Source organism: Apodemus sylvaticus, chromosome 3 (genome assembly GCF_947179515.1).
Source record: "Apodemus sylvaticus chromosome 3, mApoSyl1.1, whole genome shotgun sequence".
Taxonomy (NCBI): domain Eukaryota; kingdom Metazoa; phylum Chordata; class Mammalia; order Rodentia; family Muridae; genus Apodemus; species Apodemus sylvaticus.
The window spans coordinates 21032342-21056185 of record NC_067474.1 but is presented as its reverse complement, the minus strand read 5'-3'; the positions used below and the strand labels follow the sequence as shown (position 1 = coordinate 21056185).

Below are 23844 nucleotides of genomic sequence, written 5' to 3'. Positions count from 1 at the left end.
GGGGAGAGTTGAGCGCTTTTCCACCCTCTGTTTTTTTTTTCTCCCTCTCTCTCTTTTCTCTCTCTCTCTCTTTTCCTCCTCTTCTTAAACAAACCACAAACGGATGTGAGGGAAGGAAGGTGTTTCTTTTACTCCTGAGCCCAGACGCCTCTCTCTGTTTCGTCTAAGCTTTTTTTTTTCTTCTGAGCACTTTTTTTTTTTTCAAAAAGGAAAAGAAAAGGAGTTGCTTGATGTGAGAGTGAAATGGACGTAAGATTTTATCCACCTCCAGCCCAGCCCGCTGCTGCGCCCGCCGCTCCCTGTCTGGGACCTTCTCCCTGCCTGGACCCCTACTATTGCAACAAGGTGAACACTCTGCTTTTGTCTGCACCGATTCTGGCCGCTCGATCCCGGGAGGGGGGCAGCGGTGGCTGTACCGCGATGGGGCCCGCTGGGCGGACTAGGGCCGGCTCGCAGAGGCCCGTCCCGGGCGCGCTCGGTCGCAGCCCGCGGCGGCGCTGCGTGCGCTCGGGTAGTAAATATTGTGGAGCAGCTCCGGGGGTTTGCCAAACAACGCGATTGTGCGGAAAGTGACACGATTTGCTCGGATTCTTTCCTTCCTGCTGTTCGCCACTAAGGATCCCTGCTTAGGTTTGCCGGGAGACATTTAAAAAAAAAAGCGAGCGATCGAGAGAGAAAACCCACGGAATACTTTGGGGGTGTGTCTGGGGTCTGGGAACTGAGGCAGAGTAGGAGAATTCAGTTTATATTCTAGTTCCTTCTTCTTCCTCCCTTTCTTGGACAGCGGGGGCTTGTGGCATCGCTTCCTTGCTCCGGATCACTTGCCAGAGGAGCAGCTAGGAGTCGGGGTGCAGGGACCCCGAAGGCTCCGGAGTTCCCGCACCATGAAAATTATTCTGTAACTCTTTTGTTTTCTGTTTCGGCCGCAGAACCGGAGTTCGGACGATGGCCCTTGAGGCCCAGGGCGCTGTGGGCTAGTCGGATTATGATTTTGGGGAACAGATCTTGTTCGGGGTGTGTGGAAATAGCAAGTTTACAGGAAGCCAAGCTAGCGCTTTGCCTTCAAGTATAAAGCTCCGAGGCTCTTTGCCTGTCTGAAGCAGGGTCCCTGGCTGGGCTACACCATAGTCTGCTGACTACTAGTGCAAGGGCCACCCGGGACAAGGGAGAGAGGTATTTTATGCTGGTGACCCAGAATGAGGACGCTGGCAAAGCTGCTCCGGAGCTCGGCTTGGCCCAAGGATAGGACAGTCAGGAGTTTCTAGGGAAGTCATTGCTTCCCTGGCTTCATGCATGCAGAGGGACTCGGAGGGATCTTCTCCCAAGAGCAGCCACAGGCCACATCTCTCCTCTCCTGGGGCTTGTTGGACTTTTCTAAGCAGCCCTAGCCTGCAGAGGTTGGTGGGGACGACGAGGTCTCTGAAATGCGTGGCGGGCCTTTTGGACTCCCAGTTCTTGCTTGATGAAAACCCCACCAGATTTTTCCTGTCCTTTCAGGCACTTCTCACTGACAAGCAGATGAATTCTATGGGGAAAGTCTGAAACTCCCAACAGACTCTGCTGAGGAGTCCTCACTTTAAAATGTGATGTAGAAGTGTTTAGCACCCCTGGCCCCTGAGATAGTAGCTCTCAGCTCTCAGTTTTGGTTATTACACACACACACACAAACACACACACACAGCTGTGAGTTACAAAGCCTACAGACATCAGTCACGCCATGGAGAAGCAACTGGGTACCATGTCCACTGTAATAGTCAGTAAGAGTTGTGAGCAGAGGAGGTTAGGAATTAGGCAAAGGGGTGAAACAGAAAGACTCAGACACAGAGGGAAGTCTTGAGCCCAGGGGCAAGTTGAAAGGTACCGGGAACTTCAGCGAGCACAGCATGCACAGCGGAGTTGGTGAAATGAAGTTTTACTCTGCTGATAACATCATTCTTGCAGCCTAGAATATAGTCTGACTTTAAAAACTAGAGTTTTATGCTTGATACTTTCCCCCTCTGATAACCAGAATACTATTACTTTTTTCTTTAAAGTAGCAAGTCTGTCTTGGAGATTAAAGACCTGTTCTGTAGTTGTTACCAGAATCAAAAGAGCGGCACCATTTTGGGCAACAAAACTATACAAGTCTTATTACATTCATCAGTGAATTTAGGCTCCAAAAAAAGAAGGTAATGACTTGAATACACATTTCACTCATCATTCCTGTGATAGTAGGGTCAGATTTAATTTAAAAGTTAAATGCTTTGGAAAATCAGGAATTACTTCAATATATTAAATCATTTTCCAATTAAGTGCCTTAAATAATTTTAGAGGGTTGTGCTGTGAATTGAATGAATTAATTTTGAAAGTCTTCACCATTTCTTTACTAGTCCATTGAAGTTCCTTTTAAGTCACCCTTGTGTAAGAAGCAAACTGTTCTTTTTAAATGCAAATTAGCCATCCTTTCTATAGACTAGTTGCAAGACTTCTATTTAACTTAGATGGGGAATAATGGATTTTTAAAAATGCAAAGTCATAAGACTTGTTTCTTCTAGTAGAAAAATACCTCATGGAAAGGTTTCTCCAGGGACTCTTCCCCTACTCATCCATCTCTGTGCCACAGTCTATCAAATATATTCGTCACTGCTCCTTGATTGTATTAAACATACTGAGAAGGTTTCAGGATCCCACAAAGCCCAGGCGTTTTCTTGGCTTTCTTGTCCCCTACCCCATGGTGATTTGCATTGGTGTAAAATTCCTGCCTAGATCCACTATTTGAATTGCTTAGGACTGAGTCAATTAGTGCCCATTTAGCAGTGAGGTGTAGAGAGATGTGAAAGAAGGGGAGAAGTTTGGAAAGGTGAAACAAATAAATCTGTATCTATATTTGGCAAAATCCTAGTTGGATCAGGCTTCCCCATAGAGACAGGTTGCAAAGTAAACCTGTTTTCCTTCTGAGCTGTGATGAATACACAGTTTATTTGAAATAACAGTCAGTTTGTTGGGTTATTTGTTTTTAACAGGTTGATAAGGTCATAAATTACTAATTATCTTTATTTTAGACCTGTCAAGGCTATACTGTTCAAAGTTGGTGCACTAGTCCCAGTGGAAACATAACTTTCTGTGCTTTGGTGTCTCACGAAATGTAAATACCGTTTTCTGGTGGAATATTTTTTTCAATGTCAGAAGAGACCCTAATTGAGAAAATGAATATCCTGTTTCGGAGCTTTTCTGAATTGAAATGTGGTTGCTTTACTCTGCTGACACTTCCCAGCCTCTCTGCTCTGTACAGTGCCAAAAGACTATTTAGATTTTTCAGTTAATAAACTCTGTAGGAGGCACATTTGGAAGCAGTTTAACCCAGTGGTCTTTTGTAAAAGCATCATCCATGATGAACATATCACAGTGCAAACTGGCCTTCACAGTCACGTAGCCCGCTGGGGGAACAAGGCAAGTGATGTGGCTTACAGCAAGCGTGTGAGGCTCTCCCCTCCCTTAGACAAACTGCTAGAACTGGTGGCATGGTGCATGCTTTATGTAGGTCAGCTTTTGAAAGAGCAGTGGAGTTCAGAGACCGGCCAGAGGCATGTAGGATGGAGGGAACAGCCTTCGCTTCTTGCAACTGAAAGCACAGTTCTATTGTAGACATTGAAAGATGGGTACCAGATGAGAGTTTCATCCAATTAGACTATTTTAAGTAACAGTGTATCCCTTAATTGAACTGAATGTTACCAAAGAAATTAGATTAAATGAGCTCCCAATTGGAGTGCTGTAGCAAAATATAGTCTCCCCCCCTTTTTTTGTTCTAGTTGAAGATGTCAAATCATCATTTTGAACATATACCTACAGGAATAATAACAGCTTTCAGTTTCTTAGTGTAGTGTCATTTCTAAAGACCGTTTTTACAGAGTTTATGCTAAAATGGGACAAAGACATGGCACTTTTTATTTTTGCAGTGATGTGATGCATTCAGCTATTGCTCAGTATCTGCCCACGTAAGGAGTACTAATAAAATTACGTTGTGGCTTGGCTAATGATGGAGATACTGACCTTGTCCAGCTGTGGGAGGGGCATCATAGGGTTTACTGCTCACAGGAGCTGCCTTTATGTCCTGAGTCATCCACTGGTGGATTTGAAAACTGGGAGCCCTACACAGAAACTCATGCCTAATACTAGCTACGTGCAAAGTAGAGTGACCATTTAGAATTCTGTGCTTTTGCTTTGCAATGGAGAGTGAATACTCTTTCCATGAAGATTCAAGAGGAAGGATCATTTGTGGGCAGATGTTTCATCTGTGATAACTTTTGAGTTAAACATTATTAATCATAGTAATGAAATATTCGGGCATATTTTCCTTCTTGTATTATATTATGCATTGTATTCTGATGTGGCTGCACATGCCATGCCTAAAATCCTGGATTTGTAAGCACACTGAGAAGGAGCCATTATTCCTACTTCAATGAATAAATGTAAGGAGAAAGAGGAGGACAGAAGGAGGGGGAACAGGAGGAGAGGAGATGGAAGGGAAAGAATGGGAGGGTCATAGGCAATTTAAAGCATCATAACTCCTAGAACTTCTACTGATATGTTTCTCTGTGTATTGATACTCTATGCATCATTTGTCTAATCAAAGTTTCCTTGGGAGTTATATGGGCTATAACCTTCTATTAGTTAATGAATTTATAAACAAGAAAGAGCATAGGCCAAGAAATCATGTAGTTTGAAACACTAAATCTTATAGCAACAACATCTTTAATGTTGCTATCTTGACTTTGTCAGATATTTTAGTGTCACCAATCCCAATTTTTAACTGTGCCAAAAATTATAGTCATGGGGTCTGCAGAGATGTTAGGTTATTTTTAACATAGCATATGTAGCTGAGTATTCTGAAATTTTGTTGTATATTTTAAAAGTTACTGGATAATTTTAAGTAGACTTGATAGTTTGCTTAGGTATAAAATCTGAAGCAATATTCAATACCTTCTTGAATAGGTAGTATGGGGTTGAAATTATTTTGGGGATGAGCTTGCAAAGACATTAAGAGTAAGATAGCAATAAAATTAAATTTGAAGCCCGAGGGAGTAAGGAAATTCACATTGGTTTTGTATATGGGCTGTTTGTAGTGGTGTTTTCACAGTATTTTGTATATGTGATGGGCTGAGGGGGAATAACCTAGGATGCTGGAGAAGATGAATATCTGTTAGGGTGCCTACACTTTTAATATTCTACTAATGGTTTCTCTCTACTTCCTTCAGTCCTTGAACAAACCCGGCTTGGATGCTGTCCTGTCCACTCTTCATATGAACCCACCGGGCATGTGTGGTCCACACTTAGCTATCTTTTGCTGGCCTTTGACCTCATGTTCTTGGTTGCCTTGTTCTTCTTCTTATTAACATCATCACTACCATCATGCTGACCTACCTGTTCTTCCTGAAGGATCCTTGTTGTATTTTATGGCTAATTAGAACTGGCCCTTACTTACTTTTTAAAACTCCAATGCTGCCCCCCATCCCCATCCACCTCAACACTATTGTCATGCTGTAATAGACTGAGAAGTCCACATGTGCTGCACAGGAAGAGTGATTGTGCCTGTTTTCTCTAGGCCATCATCTTTCTCCTACTACTCAATAAGCTTAGAGTTTAGAGACACGCTCTGTGAAGCTCATCTTAAGCAAGAAAACTTCTGTCGAATTCCAGAATAACATAAATATGAGACTCTTAACCTTAACTGGCACATACATCACATTAGGTATGTTACAGTGCTAGAGAGAAAATATCTATCGTTTGCATATATTCCTATAAGAATGCCCACAAAGAACTAAAATGGGAATAGTAATTCCTGCAGAGCTTATTGAACCAACTACATCACATTTAGGTCTTATGACAACCCTGAATAATAATCTTGACATTTTCCAGGAAGTCATAAGTAGGAGTTGTGTTTCATGTCTCATTAAATATCAACAATGATCATCATGAATTGATTGAACACTTTCAATGATTGTATCTTTAAAAAATTATTTTTAAGCATTGCTTAGAGCAAACTCATGCAACCAAATCCTAGAGAGTATACTTACAGGGAAAGAAAGACTGCAATCCACTATGACCATAGATATCGTGGCTCCCCAGCCCCCCAAACATAGTTCTTGGCTACAAGAAGCTTTCATTTGAAGTGCCAAGACCCAAGACTGGTTTATCTAAATCAGGTGTTTAATTCATACCAGTTTGAAAGACAACATGTTTGTCCTTACCTTTGCTCTATGGTTGCTGAAATCTTTTCAGTTAGTCTTCTTGGAATGTGTGCTTTTCAGAGCCAGTAGTCTAAGGTCTGCTTAGATGGCTAGTGACTTGCTGTTATGGAACCTGGCTTGCTTACATGTGCTCTAACGAATTTGAGATGTTTTTTGTTTTAATCCCTCTATGCCAAGTTTTATTCTGAAGAGCAAATCCTCATTAAAAACATCGAGTTATAGACTGCTTATAAATATGGTTTATAATGGAAGTGCCAAAAGACGGTTAATTACAGCAGCCCTTCCATGTGCAGTCAGCATCAACCTGCATGAATGTTCTCTGACCATGGCATGTGTTCACCTTGCAACTTTCTGTAAGGAATGGAACATTATCCTGCTGTGTGCTTGGGCAGAGTAGGTAGGAGCAGCGTCCTTCCAGGAGGAAGCTTCTTCTTTCATCATATAGGGAGTAGCATTTTCCCAGCCCTCTTCAGCTTGCTCTCTGACAAATTTATCTCACTTGATTTAAAAAACTTTGAAGATCATTTTTGAGACCAATCCTCAGTTTCCATTTTACACGGGAAGCATCATCACCGATGTGTATTTATAGTCCCAGACTTCACAACACTCGTGTCACTATGAGTTATTTTCTTTTGTCCATTTTTTTTTACTTAAAAGTTTTAAGTGGTTTAAGTTGCTTTAGCCAACTGTCTACTACTTTTTATCTATAACTTGTGGCCTTTTGCATAACATCTGTATTGGAGGGATTCCTAGAGAATTGAAGGCATGGTTGTCTAATAAAAACCTTTGTCAGGGGCCAGGAAAACCTGCTATGTTTTGAGAAACCATGTGAATTTACATGTGTCTGATCCACAACACCAATGAAAAGACTTTCTTTCTTAAATGCCCTTGGACTGATGTCATGGATGCCTCTCCAGAAACATTGTGAGCGAACGGTATTTATGTAATGTATGGTTTGGGTTTGTGAGTGTGTTTCTGTGCTTCTCATGGCTCTCAATCTATTTCTGGCTATAAATGCACAGGAGACTTTATCCTCACTGGCAGACTCCATCAATCAATGTGTACAAGAGCAGCAATTAAGGAAGTCATCACAGCTACTAGGAATCCCTGATGATTACTCCTTTTAAGAAACTTAGCCATATTTTAGGGGGAAAGATGCTTCTAAAGGCCAAGACTTTTTAATTGGACATATGCTATAAAACCTAGTGGACTAGAGAATCAAGTCTTTCTGAAGTGAACTCCAGGCCTTTCTCAAGACAAGACTTCTTTTTGTTGATAGTCTGGGAAGAAACCTCATAAGCCTATTAATTCTAGGTAAGATGAACCCGACCATGATCCCCTCCTGCTATGCTTATCAGTGTCTGGAGAAGTCTGGCTTTGTTCTGAGGCTGGCTAAAAGTTCTGACACTAAAACCCTGTGTCCCATTTTTTCTTATATCTAAGACAGAAAAAACTTATATTGGAATCTTCTGAGCCTCATGAGAATTCAGAAGCCAATGCAAATAGATTATTTTGTAGTCCTTTGGTAAAAGAGATCCAGTGGTTCAAAGAATGGTAGGCGGTAGCAAAACACGATGCTCAGCCCATATCTGTTTCTCCTACCCTGATGGAAGTATTCTCAAAAGGTTCAAATCGGTGAATCTTTTGCATGTTAGTGAAAGAGATAATATCTTGGGGGAGCAAAAGAGAAAATGAGCAAGAAGGGATCTGAAGAGGTACAGTTTGCTAACCCTTTACTTAGATATGGGTATGCCTCTCTGGGAAACTTGCTTCTTCACAGTCAGAAGTCTTGTACATAAGAAGAAAAAAATATTATATAGATCATTGAATGATCTTCATTGTCATAAGATAGGACTAAAGTTTACAACAACCCAAGAGGATAGTTCCTGAGTTCAGGGAATCAAGGTTACCTCTCTGCCCTTTCCTTTGATTGTGAGTGAGATATTTACAATATTGTATGAATAATGAATTAGCAAATGGAACAACTGGGACTGCAGAAATTACAGTTGCATCAGAAGAATGTCTGTGTACTACCTTATTTCCTTAAGTCTTTAACTCAATGAAATGGTTAATATAAAGAATGGTGGACAAAGTTTGCCTTTTGCTGGTATCTTTTCAACATGTTAAATACCAGTTCTTTCTGAAACCAGTACCCCTTAGCCTAAAATGCCAGTAACAATTGTATAAAGAGAAATGTTAATAATAAAGAGGCAAGATAACCTTTCAACAAAAGTATATTTTATCATCTGGCAGATGCAGTCATGAACATTAATCATAGAAACCTGCAGATAGTAGAAGCTTAATATCAAAGCTAATGATTTATTTTATGTTAATGACTTTCTGCTCAGGCATAAAAGACCGCTCATAATGGACTCTCAGAGATCTGTTCAGTTACTAAGGCTAATGGGATAATCTTTCCTCTCCCAAAATTAAGCTTTTGAAATAAATTATGCTGTTATTTTTCAAGGTAACTCTAAAAAATTTACTGCAAAACTAATCTTTTAAGAACTGCTTAAAGTAATAAAAAAGATGGGGGAGGGGAATCCCAGCAGAGCCTTACCAGTTGTGAACAATCTTTCTTAATTAGCGAAAAGAAAGTTTTCATGCATGCTAATATCACTGACTCTGTAATTCCAGAGAATGCTAAAGTCAGACTTGTGTAGCACACTCCGTCTTTTAGACATTGTGGGGAGTACTTCTAATACCACAACAAAGCATGTTTTTCTCGTCCATTACCAAGCAGTAATGAGCCAAATGGTACCAAGACATTGGAATATTTCATTGAGACATTTTCAAAATCATGTTTACAATTAGTTATAACCAACATTATATTTCAATAAGAGATAATTTGCCGGTTAAAGTTTACATAATGTGCTAATCATGTCTGGTGGTTAATAAAGGCCTCCTACTCACTCCCCTGATGGCTATAAAAGGCTATTATATTCCTGGTAGCAGTTCAGGTACAGCTGCTGCGTGTTAATAATGCATCATTGTCCCGCTAATCAACACAGCAAAGGTCATCACCCTAAGCACCTAAACTACCTAGCCTCTTTCCAAAATATTTATTAAGACATTCACAGCGTATCTCTTTATTTTTCTTTGCCTCTGGTGAGTTAATTCCACTCCAAACTACTTGTGTGATAAAGGTTTTGTAACCTAAGCTAGGTCATAGAAGAGATCAATATGTATTCATACTAATCTTCTTCCATGAGCATGCTTCAATTTCCACAGTCATTTATTGAATTAGCGTCCAAATCTAGCAGCAATGAGTTCCTTTGTAATTAAGAAGGTACGTGGCAGAGTGAGGAGTCAAACTTTATATGTCATTTATGAAAACATGTAAGAATAAAACAGTTTTATGTATCCAGAATTTGTTCATGTACTCAGAGTAAATAGAGTAAGAGGAAGAAGTATTTATAATTTAAAAACAAATAATTAGTGTCAGTCTATAGGTCTGAGGCAGCAGTGAAATACTATTCTCTTAATCATTCTCATGCTTAGGAAAATATTAGTAAAAGCTTCCTAAGCCATATTTTCTGCATGCAAATATTATATTCCTGTGGGATATTCACTTTGTTGGAAAATTGTGCAAATCAGTAAGCCAGCTAAGTAGACATTGTGAGAGCCTAGTTGTTTTCCTGCCCTCTGTGACTGTTCATGTAACATAAGCCATGTTTTTGTGTTCTTTCAGAGAAGACAAAGTGTTAAGCGAATAAGACCTCACTCTCTCATATTATACTATTGTTTCTTGGCTTTTGTTATTTATTATCAGAGCCCTAAGTGTGAATATGTGTATTAAAAAGAGAGAAGGAGGAAGTGTGTAGGAGAAAGAGAGAGAGAGAGAGAGAGAGAGCTTAAATATTTTCAGAGGAGAAAAACAAAACAAAACTGTGTTCCCATCATCAAGACTGCTAGTGGGAGGAGCTTCCCTGGGGGAAACCTAGTGTACAATGGTGCATTTGTCATGCTTTAATATATAATGCCTACAATCAAATATGTACAGGCACAGTTGTGATCTATGAAGCCCCTGGCTCGGTGCCATTGTTTGTAGTCTCTACAGCTGTCATACATTGTTCCTTGCACATCAGACCCTTACAGCAGAATCTGACACAATTTCTAGCTTTCAGCCCGGCCCCGTGTTCCCTGCACAGCATACATGAGTTTGACAGGGTGTGTTGAGGACAACCCTGGCAAGCAATTGATATTTTGAAGTGGCAAGCGTTTCAGCAGCTGCCTGCCTGTGAAAAGGGAATGATAAGATACACTGTATTGTTAGTTTCAGGGAAAGCATTAAGGTTTAAGCTCTGTAAAAATGTACACATTATTCGTCAGTGGCAGAGCAAGTCTTTTATGTTTTTTAGAGCTTACCTCTCTGGCTGATGTGAACTACAATGACATTGGTCAGTAAATGAATAGGGGTACTTTGAATTTGAACTGCTGCCAATTTTGCACCAACAAAGGAACTGACAAAAGAAAGATTTTATGTGAAATGCAAAGCACACGCACTGTTTTTTTTTTTTTTTAAGGGGGAAGTGGGGAGAAAGCAAAGCAAGAGAAAAGAAATCCAGCACTAAAAATATTCTTTAACATACATTTGCAAGGAGGCCAAATAGTTAAGATCCATCTATTTTTCATGGCTCATCAGCTCGAACCTAAGCAGTTTAAAAACCTGTTGTATACACATAGGCTTTCGGAATACGATCATATGGAACGGAGAGTGTTTCTCTAAACATCTCAGTGAGCCCTGGAGGCCTGTTGGCAGAGTATCAGAGTCACCCACTGCTGGAGCCCCTGCTTCTCCATCTCTCTCCACTAGTGGGAAATTGTACTTTAATCAGTTATGGCCCTTTCAGTGTGTAACGTTCATTAGCAAGGCAATTTGTCATGGTTGTTAATGGTCAGGATGCAAGCGCTCCCTCTCATGCACAGCCCAATAAATAAGGAGACAGATATTTCAACATCTGATAGTATTAACTTGTTTCAAATTTGTGATCCAAGGTTAGCAGCTCAAAGCAGACACAGCAGCACACTGGCACGCATGCTACATTCAGTCCTCCTGTACTGCATTGTGGGCTTAGGGCTTTAAAGCACACGGACGCTCTGTTCGGAAGGATGCCGTCTTGGGTTCAGTGTTCAACAGAAGCTAACTTATGAGCAGAGTTCCTTCTGGGTTCATCTGGAAGGAATTTATGTGCATAACATTTTCTATTGAGCTCCATAAATTCGGACTTTTGATGGGTATGGTATTTTCCACCTGCTATGTGGTGTTATCCTGACTTAAAAAGTCACTTCCCCATTGGTTGATAAACTGGCCAGTTTTCATGTGGACTTGGAGCCATGGTCTATTTTTAAAGTTTTAAAATTCAACCACGAACCCTTCATAATGAAGTAGAAATAGGAAAGTAAGTCCTTTCTTTAGCAGTCTGCTCAGTAAGATATAGGCTCATGGTTCTAAATAGGAGAAGGGTTTTAATGATTCCCCTTGTTTCAAAGGCTGGTATATTTTTTAAAAACATACTTTCTATTTTCTAGATACGACATCACATAGCTTTCCAGATGCAATCTTGACATTTTCATTTTTAATGAAATTTTCTAGCCTTCAAGCATCTACTGATTTCTTAGAACAGAACCTGTTCTTGCTAGTAAGAAAAGCTGCTACTGTTTAAGTTCCCGTGGAGCAGTCTGCTGGTACGCTTCGCTGAGTATTGTCAAAAAGGTTTACCTCATGATTGACAGCCGGCAGGAATGTGAATGGAGATTTTAATTGCGTATCATGTGTGCATATCAGAGTGAGTGAATTCATGACTCTGCTTAGCTCCATATCTCTACAGGTCAGCCATGCCAAAATAGTGCTCTTTTATATGCAATTTCCAAACTAGAAAGGTGATGTGTGTGTTTGTGTGTGTTAAAATCATGTGTTATTCATTTCTGAAGTGAAATAACTTCTGTTCTCTTAGCTTCAGAGTTTGAAAGTAGAACAAAAACTAGAGATTTTTTTCTTTTACTCTGCACTTAGAATATGTTTGGATGATGTAAGTTCTTCTAAGCTACAAGTTGGGGAAAGTCTGCCAAAACATTTTTTTTAATGTCACTTTCTATGAGAAGTGTTTCTCTTGCTTCATTCTGACTAGCCTTTCCTAACAGTACTCTGAGAAGAAAGAAGAATCCTAAACCAGTGGGAAAATGTACTGAGGTCAGTTATCTGCCTAGAGCCTATAGATCTTGTAGGGAATGATGACAGACTAGGCAGTAGATTTCTGAGATGTGGAAGATTCGTACTGCATTTGAATTTTAAATGGAATTAATAAACCTATCAGTATAGATTTAGAAAAATTCCACTTTGGTTGATAACATATAAGGGAGAGAGATGTATTTGTAATAAGCACATCTTTGCCAAGTTGCACCAGTGGACATATTCTACTCTCTTGAACTGTCTGCAATATGAATCATATGTGATTTTTAAGTGAAGTGACAGTTTCTTTTTTAGGTATCTTTAAGCTATAATAACTCCAGGTAAATCAAGAGCTTATTAATATATAAAAAGAGAAGAGACTTTTTAAAAATTTATTTCCTGAGACACGGTCTCACTATATAGAGCAGGCTAGCCTTGAACTCAGAGATCTGTCTTCTGCCTGCCGTGTGCTGGGATTCTTAATGAAGGCACAGTCTATAGTTTTTTGTTTTGTTTCATTTGATGGGATCCCAAAGTTTGGTACTTTGATATTAAATTTAGAGCAAAGCTATACTTCTGAATCATTTCAATTAGTCAAGAAAATGTCAATGCCGGAATCATACTTAATATGTAGCAGTAAGGGGGACGCTGAAGAAATAGTGACCTCACAGCTGTAGTGTGTCCCAAACAGATTTAACCTTCTTCTGGGCTCTGAAATATTGTCTCAACACATTTTAGGACATATGAAATGGCCACTGCTTCTCCAGGCTTTGCTGGGTGAGGGGTGACCAAATGAAGGCACAACCAAGTCTGTAAAATGCCAAAGGAAACTCTGTTGCATTTAGATCTTGGGTATTCTTGTATGGGGTGACATTTTTGTAATGCTCTGGAAGACTATTTCATATTTTTTTTCTGAGAGATCAAGCAAGGGAGAAAATATATACACTTACAAAATGATTTTTAAAAAAGTATTCGTCTGAATGTATTTCAGCTGATACTCTGGTAGTGAGTTTCATCAGGCAGAGGCTGTAGCAGTAAAAGTATTAAGGTCATTTCCATATTGGCTGCTGCACTTGCGTGCCAGTACCATTTCTATTATAATCTCTGATGTTCAGGTTGGTCTAGTGCAGAGCCCACGTAAATAATTGCACACAGGTGAAGCGGAATATTTCAGCATAAGTAGACTTTTTATTTGGAGTGCACCTGCTATATAGCTTTGGTCATGGTAACAAGCCATTCTTATTCATTGTGAGAAACCAAAAAGTATTTGCTGATTGCCGTTGGAGGGAGAACCTAGTTATGAATGTGCAAGGGGCAAGAGAGAGGCTGAGAGATGCGTAAGATCTGGCCCCAGACGGATTGTAGCAGAACAGAGGCAACAACAGTACAGTCACAGCCTAAGTACCATGACAGAAAACTTGAGGTTACAGTGTGAGGGTCAGAAAAAAGGCTAGGAATTGAGGCAGGAGAAACCCCTGTGGCTTCCTGGAGAAAGGAGACTTACTTTCAGCTGGCCTTAAAATTTGGTTGGCAAGGAAGAGGAAAATTACTTCTGACTCTTTGACTTCTGTTTTAGACTCTTATTTTTCCAGATGACATGACACAACTTAAAGAAAAGAAAGAACAGAGACTGGGGCTACAGTTCAATGGTTGAGTCCGTGCTTAGCCTGCCTAAAGTCAAGCCTCTACAGCCAAACCAAACTAGTCAAAGCAAACAACCAAAAACTCTAAAGGAACCAAGCAGAACAAGCTTTTGGGGGCTAGAATCACATGAGGCCCCAGCTAGAGATCAGAGGAAAACTTGCCTCTTGTCTTACGTATTAAACTACGTAAATACGAAGATTTAGCCCTTGCTTCCTCCTGATGGGAAGAAACTTGGCGAACACAAGGAACAACAAATCTCTGACTTTCTGAGGCATGCATCGGTGCTAATTGCTTACACAGCCGAAGGTTTTCTCTAGTAAAAAGCTGTGACAACTCTAACCAAATGATATCAAACACAGAAATTGTAGAAAGACATCAAAATATGAGCCCCTAGGCTAAAGAAGGCGAGGCATAAGATGAGGGAGATTAAACTCCAGGAATTAGGTTATGAATTGAGAACTCTGGAATGAGGTTGGGTCTAGCTAATGGGAAAGGCTCCCCGGAATGATGCACGTTCACAGCACTGGGAGCAGTCAAGAGCATGTTAACCTAAACAGAATGAGAGAGGGGAAGCTGGGTTGGAAGTCAAATGCTTACTGTCAATGGGATGATGCTTGGCCCCAATAAGAATATGCATACCAAGAATAGACATACACACATGTAATCTCAGCACTGGGAATGTTACAGCAAGAAGATCGTGACCAGGATATCTCTACTGGTCTGAAGAGAGGCAATGGTGAAAAGGGAGGAAGTCAGATAGCCTGCATGTAGTTGGGGGGATAAAGTGCTCATGTCACAGAATGAACAGATGATGGTTGGTGATGGAGGAAGATCTTTGAGTGTGCTTTTGCACTTTTAGGTACCCATGTAGGACCTAACATGCTGGGAATTTGCAAAGTCCAAAGGAGGGGGATGTAAGAAAGTAAAGAGTAATAATTGTGGAGGTTTTGGAGGCAAAGTACGGAGTATGACCTAACAGATGACAAAGACATTGTCACGTGCATGTGCACACAGGTGTATACACACACACACACACACACACACACACACACACACACTGCAAACTTGCTTCTTTTCACTTCTTGCTGATGTAAATTGTAACATGACTGTAATTACTTTCAAGAGTCCTTTAAGTGACAGAATTAGATGTCTTTCCCTAGACTTTCTCTACCTAGAGGGGGCTCTGTTCTTTCCCATCCTCTTCATCCTAAGATTCACATAGGTTAGACCTCTCAGTGTTGGGAAGATAGGAGCTCTGGCTAGAAGGATGGTATGGGTAGATTTCAGGTGTGTGCACTGAGGATTTCCCAGGTGTTATTCCTATGTCTGGAACTTATCATTAAGTCAATGTCAATAGGGCTTCATCTGTTTGTTGTTGTTTGTTTGTTTGTTTGTTTTTGCTTTTTTGTAGAGTTTGTATAAAGTAAAGCAGAAATATATGATTAGTGGAAATTCTCTTCTGGTGACATGAGTGTTTTGTCTCCAAGAAACTCATGATAGACCAATATTTATTTTTAGAATTTTTGCCTATATCCAAATCAGGATTTTATACTTGAAATATTTCAAATGTTTGTCCAAGATGGCAGGTTAGAAGAGCATGCATTGTATATAGCAATGGTTTGTGGACTTTATTCCCAAGTTTCTATTGTAACAGAATGGCAGTGAGAAACAGATTCCGTTCACCTGATTCCAGGATGAATTTGTGGTGTTGGGAGCTTGTGGCACAGGGCTGCTGTGGACTCACTTCAGGAGAGTGGGATGATATTTGTAAACAAAGGCAAGCATCACCTAGTGACAGGGCATATCATGAAACACATGTCAGGTGATTTCATCTGTGATCATTGTAGAGTGTATGTTAATGTAGCACCATCATCCAGTGATAATACCTTATGGGACCTTTGCATTTGGTGTCTGTCATTGCAGAGATGTGGCTATGTGTACTTGTCTGTCTTTGTTGTGTACTCACTAAATACTCTATCATAAGTTGTTAAGTGCCAAGACAAGTGCTGAAGTTGTGAGAACTAGTGTGCACTTGTGTAAGTGATAATCTTACATACGATCTAGGTAACTCTACTGAAAGATGAGACTAAATCAGAAATGGAATAGAAAATTTTAAATTTTCCCATGACAACTCATACCACTGAATACAGACAGCATGACGTGTCCACGTGTCTATCCATACATTTCCTTTCTTAGTCCTGTTCATTCCTGTAGACTACATGAGAGGGCTAAGAACAGAAGTAGTATTTCTTGCTCCTAAAGTCCTGCCTGGAAAGCAACTGATGCCCATGGGATACTGTGACTCTGTAACATAAGCCAATAGTGATTGTTTATGAAGTAGCCGAGGGAATAAATTTTTAAAAATTGAAATTCTAGTCACACAAATATTTAAGTCTTTAGAAATTTAAACCAGGTATCGTTCAAAAGTAAACAGCAGGCTCTGTGCTCAGTATTTCCTTTGATGTTTCTGCGAGCTGAAATTAGTTGATCAACATGACCCAATGCCATTTTATGCTGCAAGCCATTCTCGAGTTCAGGATGTTTGTAAAATGGTAACATAATCACTGGTGGGTTTGTTCATTATAATAGATTTCAGAAGGTAAACACCACTGCCCAGTTAATTTTTTTTTCTGATAAAGTCTCTGAATTCTGTGAGACAGGCATTGCAAGCTTATAAAATAATTCTGCAGATCTCATGTTTTCTTACCATCTCATTCCTTACCCTAATATGGTATGGAGGCAGACTGCAATTACACTTTCACAATTACTTTATTATACGGCTGAAATATACTCCCGAAGCTCCTATTACCTTTTCCAAATACCATTTGCACAGACCTGCTGATGGCTGTCAGCAGCGCTTCCTCGGGACAATCAACCATTCTTAGTAGGTTGTGTTTAAATTCAGAACACCACAAATAGAGAGCACCTCTCTCTCCTTGCTGATGAATTTTTAATGCTCAAGCATTTATAATAATTCAAAGGACTTCATTACAACGGCAAGCAGAATCAGGCCCGTGTGTTTTAGGATGTTGGATCTTTATTTGTGATCTTTGTCAATGATCTAAAAATGAGAACAACGTAGCATTAACAGTGTGCTTTTGTGTCTGTAGCAACCTGAGAATTACCATGTCACTATGTTTGAGCATTTTTGCCCAAATGAAACTAAAAAAACTAAAAACAGAGGTTGTTTTAAGATTCCCTATTTCACATAATTTGCTAAAAAGCTCCTCCATTCTTCATAATTGCATTTTACAGGGGAGAAAAAGAGGAAAAAAATTCCACCCCAGGTCTTGAAACAGAAGCTGAAATGCCCTAGATTCTAATATGAAATACACTTAAACAAAAAGATGTTTCATTGCTGTTATTAAAATTTAAATTAAAAACCTAACAGCTGCAAAGATCCAGTTCTTAGGATTTTCCAGAACCTTTAACAAGGAGGTTTGGCTGGCTCGGAACCATGTGGTACAGTTGTATTCCCTTTAGTGAAGTTTTCTCTTCCCAATTCTGTTTCACTGCTAAACTCTTCTCACGTTAGAACACCTAACATGTCAGCGCACCTTCTACAAAGTATCACATCGAGAATGTAAATAATGGGAAATTACTAGAATGCAGTCACTCACGCGATTTCGTACAATCTAATATAAACACTAAGTTATTTGTAAAATGAAAAATCATTGAGCCAAAAGTGAGTGTTCGACATGTGCCTGGATTACAAGTCTAGAATGTCCGAATGTCCAGACACGGGCAAGCGATCGATGGAGACCATCAGAGGGCTTAATCTTGAACAACGTCACTTTTAAAACAGCACGATCACGAATTTATTTGATTCCAGGCCATTTGCTGTCTCTCTGGAAAATTCCTGTACCTTTCTGACTGGTGTTGACAATACACCACCAGATCACCAAACTACCCCCATTTGTATCCCGATGTGGTAAGAATGATGGCAATAGAATCTTAGGGCCCAAGTACCAATGATAGATAGAGCTTTAAAAATCTGAGCAAGCTACTTAATTCCCATCTCCTCTAAATCATCCAGCTTGACCACCTCAGGGTTATTTTACACAAGGGGTAATGGAATATATGGCTTTGTTAGAGGGTAAGTTCCAGTGCTAAGATGTCATGACAGCAAAAGCAACCAACCAGTGTTGCATCTACGATAGACAACAAATTTGAACACTTAACCTTGTCACTTAGTCCATATTATAAGGGGAAACTCCATAACTTCTGCTGCACTCAGTGCTATGGGCAACACACATAGCAAAGCAGGTTTCTAAGGCACAACCCATGCTGACAGTGATCTCCACCAGTTCCTTTGTAGCATTGCTAAGAGTAACTGAACTGTTTGGGGTTGGGATGTACCCAAACTGTGTGTGACTAAAGGCAACTTGAGTTTATTGGAGTGAGAAGTGAGAAGGCATTTCCTTAATGTATCATTGTAGTGAGTGGCCAAGTTGCAAGAACAATTTGAGAATCAGAAAGCCAGAGCGCTGCTGCAGGAGAGGAGTTGGACGAACTCAAGAGTTCTACAAGGCTTGAGAACAAGCCAACAACAGATTCCCACTCCACTGGTAGATTTATGATTATCATTGCTAGGGTTCTTACGTTGCTGTCACAACTCCTAGCAATTCTGACTCAACGATAAGAGGGGACTATGCAAACTTTCAAACTCACCGCCCACCAATTGACTCAGACTGTTCCTTTTTAAAGCAATGTTATTAGGATTCCAAGAGGCAGAGTTCCTGACTTCATAAGTTCTTGGTTTGGAAAAAAAAACAAACAGTTGTTTGAAAAATAAGAAAGTACAGACAGAAGAACATCAAAGAAAAATAGGTCTTACTCTAGATATGCACTAAGTTCTTCAGCATTTTGGTTCCCACATACAAGTGAATATTCTAGAGATTCATTTCTAGTAAGTTTTTTAAGTGTCAGAAAATAGAGAAAGGAACCTTGCATGGCTTCCTGGGCCCTTCCTTACTATTCAGGTTGGTAGCTCATTTCCTTAAGTGCTCATGGGGCCAGGGATTTGGGCGTTTTTTAACTCCCTGTCCATTTCACTCTGGTTCCCTCTGGTTCATTCTGCCTCTCACACTTCTTACCTTAGAAGCATCAAGGCCCCATCTCCGTCCCCTGGCTAAGGAATGGCAAGTCTCACTTATCTGGTAAAGCAAAGACAAATGGTTGATTTTGACCAAAATTTAGAAATCTCTTTGGGAAGGAAGGTGAATATGTTTTGGCAAACTGGTTCGGCAGCCACCAATTTAGACACTACTAAAGGAATGTTTACGTATAAGATACAAGTAAATAATAGTTATTAGTTATAATAATTTCTTTATATATAAATATATAATAAAATATATAATTTATTATAATTATTTATAACAATATAAAATTATTCTTGTCACATATTCATAAACCATCATGTTTATGTAATCTACAACTTTGAAAGTAGCTGATTTCCAACCCCTCCCTAAGAAAATATGGGAGACTTCTTTACCATCCTGTATAAACCATTTGATTCAAAATGCTTGGACTTACATGTATGTTACACAAACATAAGCATCCTAGCAATGATGACTGTAAATTACTTGTGTGTAGCCTTTTGAATTGAGATGATACACTAATTTTCTATCAAATCTGGTATAGGCAATGACATATATAAGACTCTTGTCACCAAATTTCTTAAGCAAGCTTAGGGGAGTTGGATGCATCTGGGGGACTTCTGAGTCAGTTTGTTGGGGGGCACCCTGCTTGGATACAGGGCTGGAGAGAATGGCAGGAAAAGGGCTTCTCAGTAGCAGGTACCCCGAGGTATTCTAAGGTCTGCAAGGTGACAGAACAGATTCAGTCTTGTGTACCTCTGCGCCTCTAGTAACCTTTTGTTTTCTCCAAGATTTCCGGAAATGATCTTTTAACCATTGTCGGTAAAGCAGGACTCACAACAGCTTTGTTGTGGATTTCTGGGTTGAGTTTCAAGCTCTTAACTACATTATAGACTCACAATTGATGTGTGTCACAAGGTTTAGAGAGAGGCTTCTAAGGTATTACAGTGCAATTGTTGATAAAGGGAGAGAGGAACTGTCTTTTGCCTTGGAGATGAGATAGACCCTATCTGTACATGTCACTTAGCACTTTCAGCTTTGGTTTGAGGTTAATCAGAAGTAAACTTCCACAATCGAGATGGGCAAGTACCTCCTAAAGTATGTCAGAAACAAGTCTGTACTGTTCAAATGGCCTCTTATGGTACTGGAAATGCTAATGGGCATTTAAAATAAACTAATTAGAGTCATTTTATATTAGTCTGTTTTACCAGGTGATATGAGTGTGAAAGAGACATCACCATTAAGTTTGCACTTTTATCAGTAACTTGATAATTAACAATTATCCTGTAATTGGCAATGTCCCATTACAATTTTCAATGCAAGTATTTGAAATGTCAAGTCATGCCATGGAGTAGGGTGGAGAAAGAGATTTCCAGATTACAACAGAGGAAACTGAGGCTGTGTGTTGTTCAGAGACTTAGTTAAAATCATGTGACCAGTGCTTGAGGAATAAAGACATGCTGAGTGAGTTTGCCACACACCTGATCCATGCAACCAGCTCCATGCATTCCAGTAACTGAGGTGAGGGGAGTTCCTGCCAGGACCAGCAAGCCAGTGGGACAGTAAGGATGTCAAGGAGACTCAGTTATTTCATCTTATAGGAGCCCTGTTTTCAAAGAATGTGCTTCATTTTTAATATTATCAATATAGGTTGCTTTGAGAGGTATTTTCCGTAGTCGGGTTACTATGGCCATGATGAAACCCCAATAGGCTGGGCCCTCCCATATCAATAACTAATTAATAAAATGCACTACACGCTTGTCTACGGCCTAATCTTATGGACCTATTTTCCCAATTAAAGATCTCTCCACATGATGACTCAAGCTCATGTCAAGTTGACATAAACTTAGCTATCTCAGTAATCTTGGATGAATTGAATATTTATAAGAATAACATTGACAGTGTTTATAAGTGATTTTTTTGAATGCTCTGGAATTTGGTTAAACTATATTGATCTCAAATTATCTATCATCTATCTGTCTGTCTGTCTGTCTAGTTCCAGAAAGCTACCAGGTACAGCAACAATAACAGATAGTTTATAAGAAAGTATTTTTTCCTGGGTGACATTTCAGGGTCAAATTATACCCTAAAATTATTACCTCTAATAATACAGCCAGGGAAGGTGATTCAATATAGTTCTTTCCCTCCGTTGACAAAAGAAATTTGTATAATGATGTGATGAGTGTTTAAGTTGGTGGTAGAAGTATCAAAGAGATGCAAATACTAGTCACATTTGAATAACAGTAGCCAGCATTCAACTTCATCTGTGTCATTATCTTGCAATACAGTGGAGCTGCTGGCCTTTGTGGGCCTCTAGTAAATACTGTGGCATCTGCAAGACAAAAGACTGGTGAGGAGCCCTTTCTGCACCAAGCAGAATGGAAAATGACTGGAATGTGTGTTTCCTTTATGAAGCTATCCTGCCCAATGGAAAGCTCCTAGGGGCTTAGGTAACTTTAAGGGACAGAGTTCATTCTTCAGAAATGTCAAATCTGGCTTCTAACAGTCCTTCTGCACTGACTCAGGCCAACTATTGGTTTGCATTTCTTAAATATCTTAGTTCAGAGAGAGAGTGCTTGTCTAACATGCCTCAAGTCTCTGAGCTTGACCTCCAGCACAGCAAACAAACAGATAAATTATGATAAATAAATCATTTTTTCTAAATTAAACATTAGTAGTTATCATAATAACATAACAAATAATGAAATATAATAAAACTAGTATAAAATTTTCAAAACCAATGATTAAAGGATATTTAATGTATTACTATAATAGCATGCTATTATGACATTAATATGTAATATATTACAGAATATAAATAATATATTAATATAGACAGTTATAATAAAACATTATAACACTCTACTTTCATGTTACACTATAAACTAATTGGAACATTATGCTTTTGTAATGCTCATAGTACTGCATTTGATAATATTTATTAGTTTTAGAAACAGCCAAAGTAAAAGGTTAATACATTCCTCTTTTTCTCTTTAATTATACCTAGTGAAAGAACATCTACTAATAATATTGTCCTTCCTAATATTTTTATTTAAACATAAATATTTGTTATTAAAATATACGTAATAACAATTTAATTTTACAAAGTATATAAAACATGCACATTTAACCAAATTTGAACAATGTTTATTATGTTCTTTTCATTTTTCTTTTCATAACTGAATAATAATAATAATGATAATAATAATAATAACTGAAACTCTAGTTTGTTAACTGGATACTATCATTGAAAAGAGTCATATTACCATTACTCTTTCGGTATTTTTATGCTGTATTTGTCTTCTTTAGCATGATAAGTCAATAGAAACAGCAAATGATGAGACGTTAACTTTTGAAAACCTTGTTATTGGTGCATAGCAACATGTAATTCAAAGCTGATCAGTTTTCCCTTAGCCCCTGTTGAGTTATTTTTAAAGGCTTGAGTTATAGTTGTTCTTGGTAGGACAGTCTTCAAAATCTCAGCTTCTGAGTAGGGCAACTGAGCCAGAATGATTGCTGTGAGCTCAAAGCTCACTTGGGATGCTTAGTTAAAACATGGCTTACCAGACCTTCACAGCAAGAACCTGTCTCAAATATAAAGCTAGATTGTTAAGGAGAAAGTCAGGACTCATAGCTACATACTCATAAAGTAATTCCAAGATTTGATTGTGGCCATATATACAGAAACAATATGAAGAGCAAACAAGTTCTGGTCTGATTGCACGCAAATCACAGAAAAAAGTCTATATAGGAAAGCAAAAAAAAACTTAAGGTAAATTTTCTAAACAGGTTTCTCCATAATGAAAATTTAAATAAGTAAATATTCAATTATTTGTTCTGACTTAACATGTGTTGAAGTATCAACATTCAACAGCCTTGGAAAAAGGCTTTCCTGGCAACTGAAATAATTCAAATAGAAGTAATGAACCACCATCTGATCTAGCTTTCCCATTCCTAGGTATATGCCTAATGCAGTCCCAGTCATCATACAGCAGTATGCCTGTTTTTCTTATGTCCTAGCATGAAGAGGGCAAAGGAAGGAGAATGCAGTCATGTACAGAAAGACCCGCAGTCTGCTAGGGCAGAGACTCACAGGTTATTGTTCTGCGTCGTGGAGAAATCAGTTCGCCAGGCACATGGAAGGAGGTCCTGAACAACCCTGGACTCTGAAGGGATAATCTATGTGTGCTGGTTAGTTTTCATCACGTTGACACAAATTAGAGTCACCTAGGAAGAAGGACCCTGATACAAGGCCTGACACAAGGAATCGTCTCCATCAGACTAGTCTGTATTTTCTTAATTGCTAATAGGCATAGGAAGATCTATCCCACTGTGGGCACTGCTGTCATCCTGAGAACTCAGGTGGAGGTGACTTGTATAGGAAAAGAAACTGGGCAAGGGAGAAGATACCACAACCAACATTCCTCCTTGGTCTCTGCTTCAGTTCCTGCCTCCAGTTCCTGCTTGAGTTCCTTCCCTAGTTTTCCTTGATAATGGACTGTGACACAGAATTGTGAGCTGAATTCCACCCCATACCCCAAGTTTCTTTTAGTCAGAGTTTTCTATTTTGTTTGTTTGTTTTTTGTTTTTTAATCATAGTAACAGAAACCAAACTAAAGCAATCCTGAAGAATCTGAAGTCTTAACCAGTTCAAGACTTGGACTAATGAGTTTACTTGCATGTTAGTTTTACTAAATCCCTT

The 23844-nt window shown here is 39.3% G+C and overlaps 1 protein-coding gene across 1 annotated transcript in view; it reads left to right on the top strand.

The window, feature by feature from the left end:
* Tox (thymocyte selection associated high mobility group box) overlaps nt 1–23844 on the top strand; it is a 302052-nt gene that overhangs the window by 79 nt on the left and 278129 nt on the right. The window contains exon 2 of the mRNA XM_052176040.1: nt 210–345. Within this exon, the coding sequence (XP_052032000.1) occupies nt 244–345 (102 nt within the window). The 5' untranslated portion in view covers nt 210–243. The remainder of the gene's footprint in view (nt 1–209; nt 346–23844) is intronic.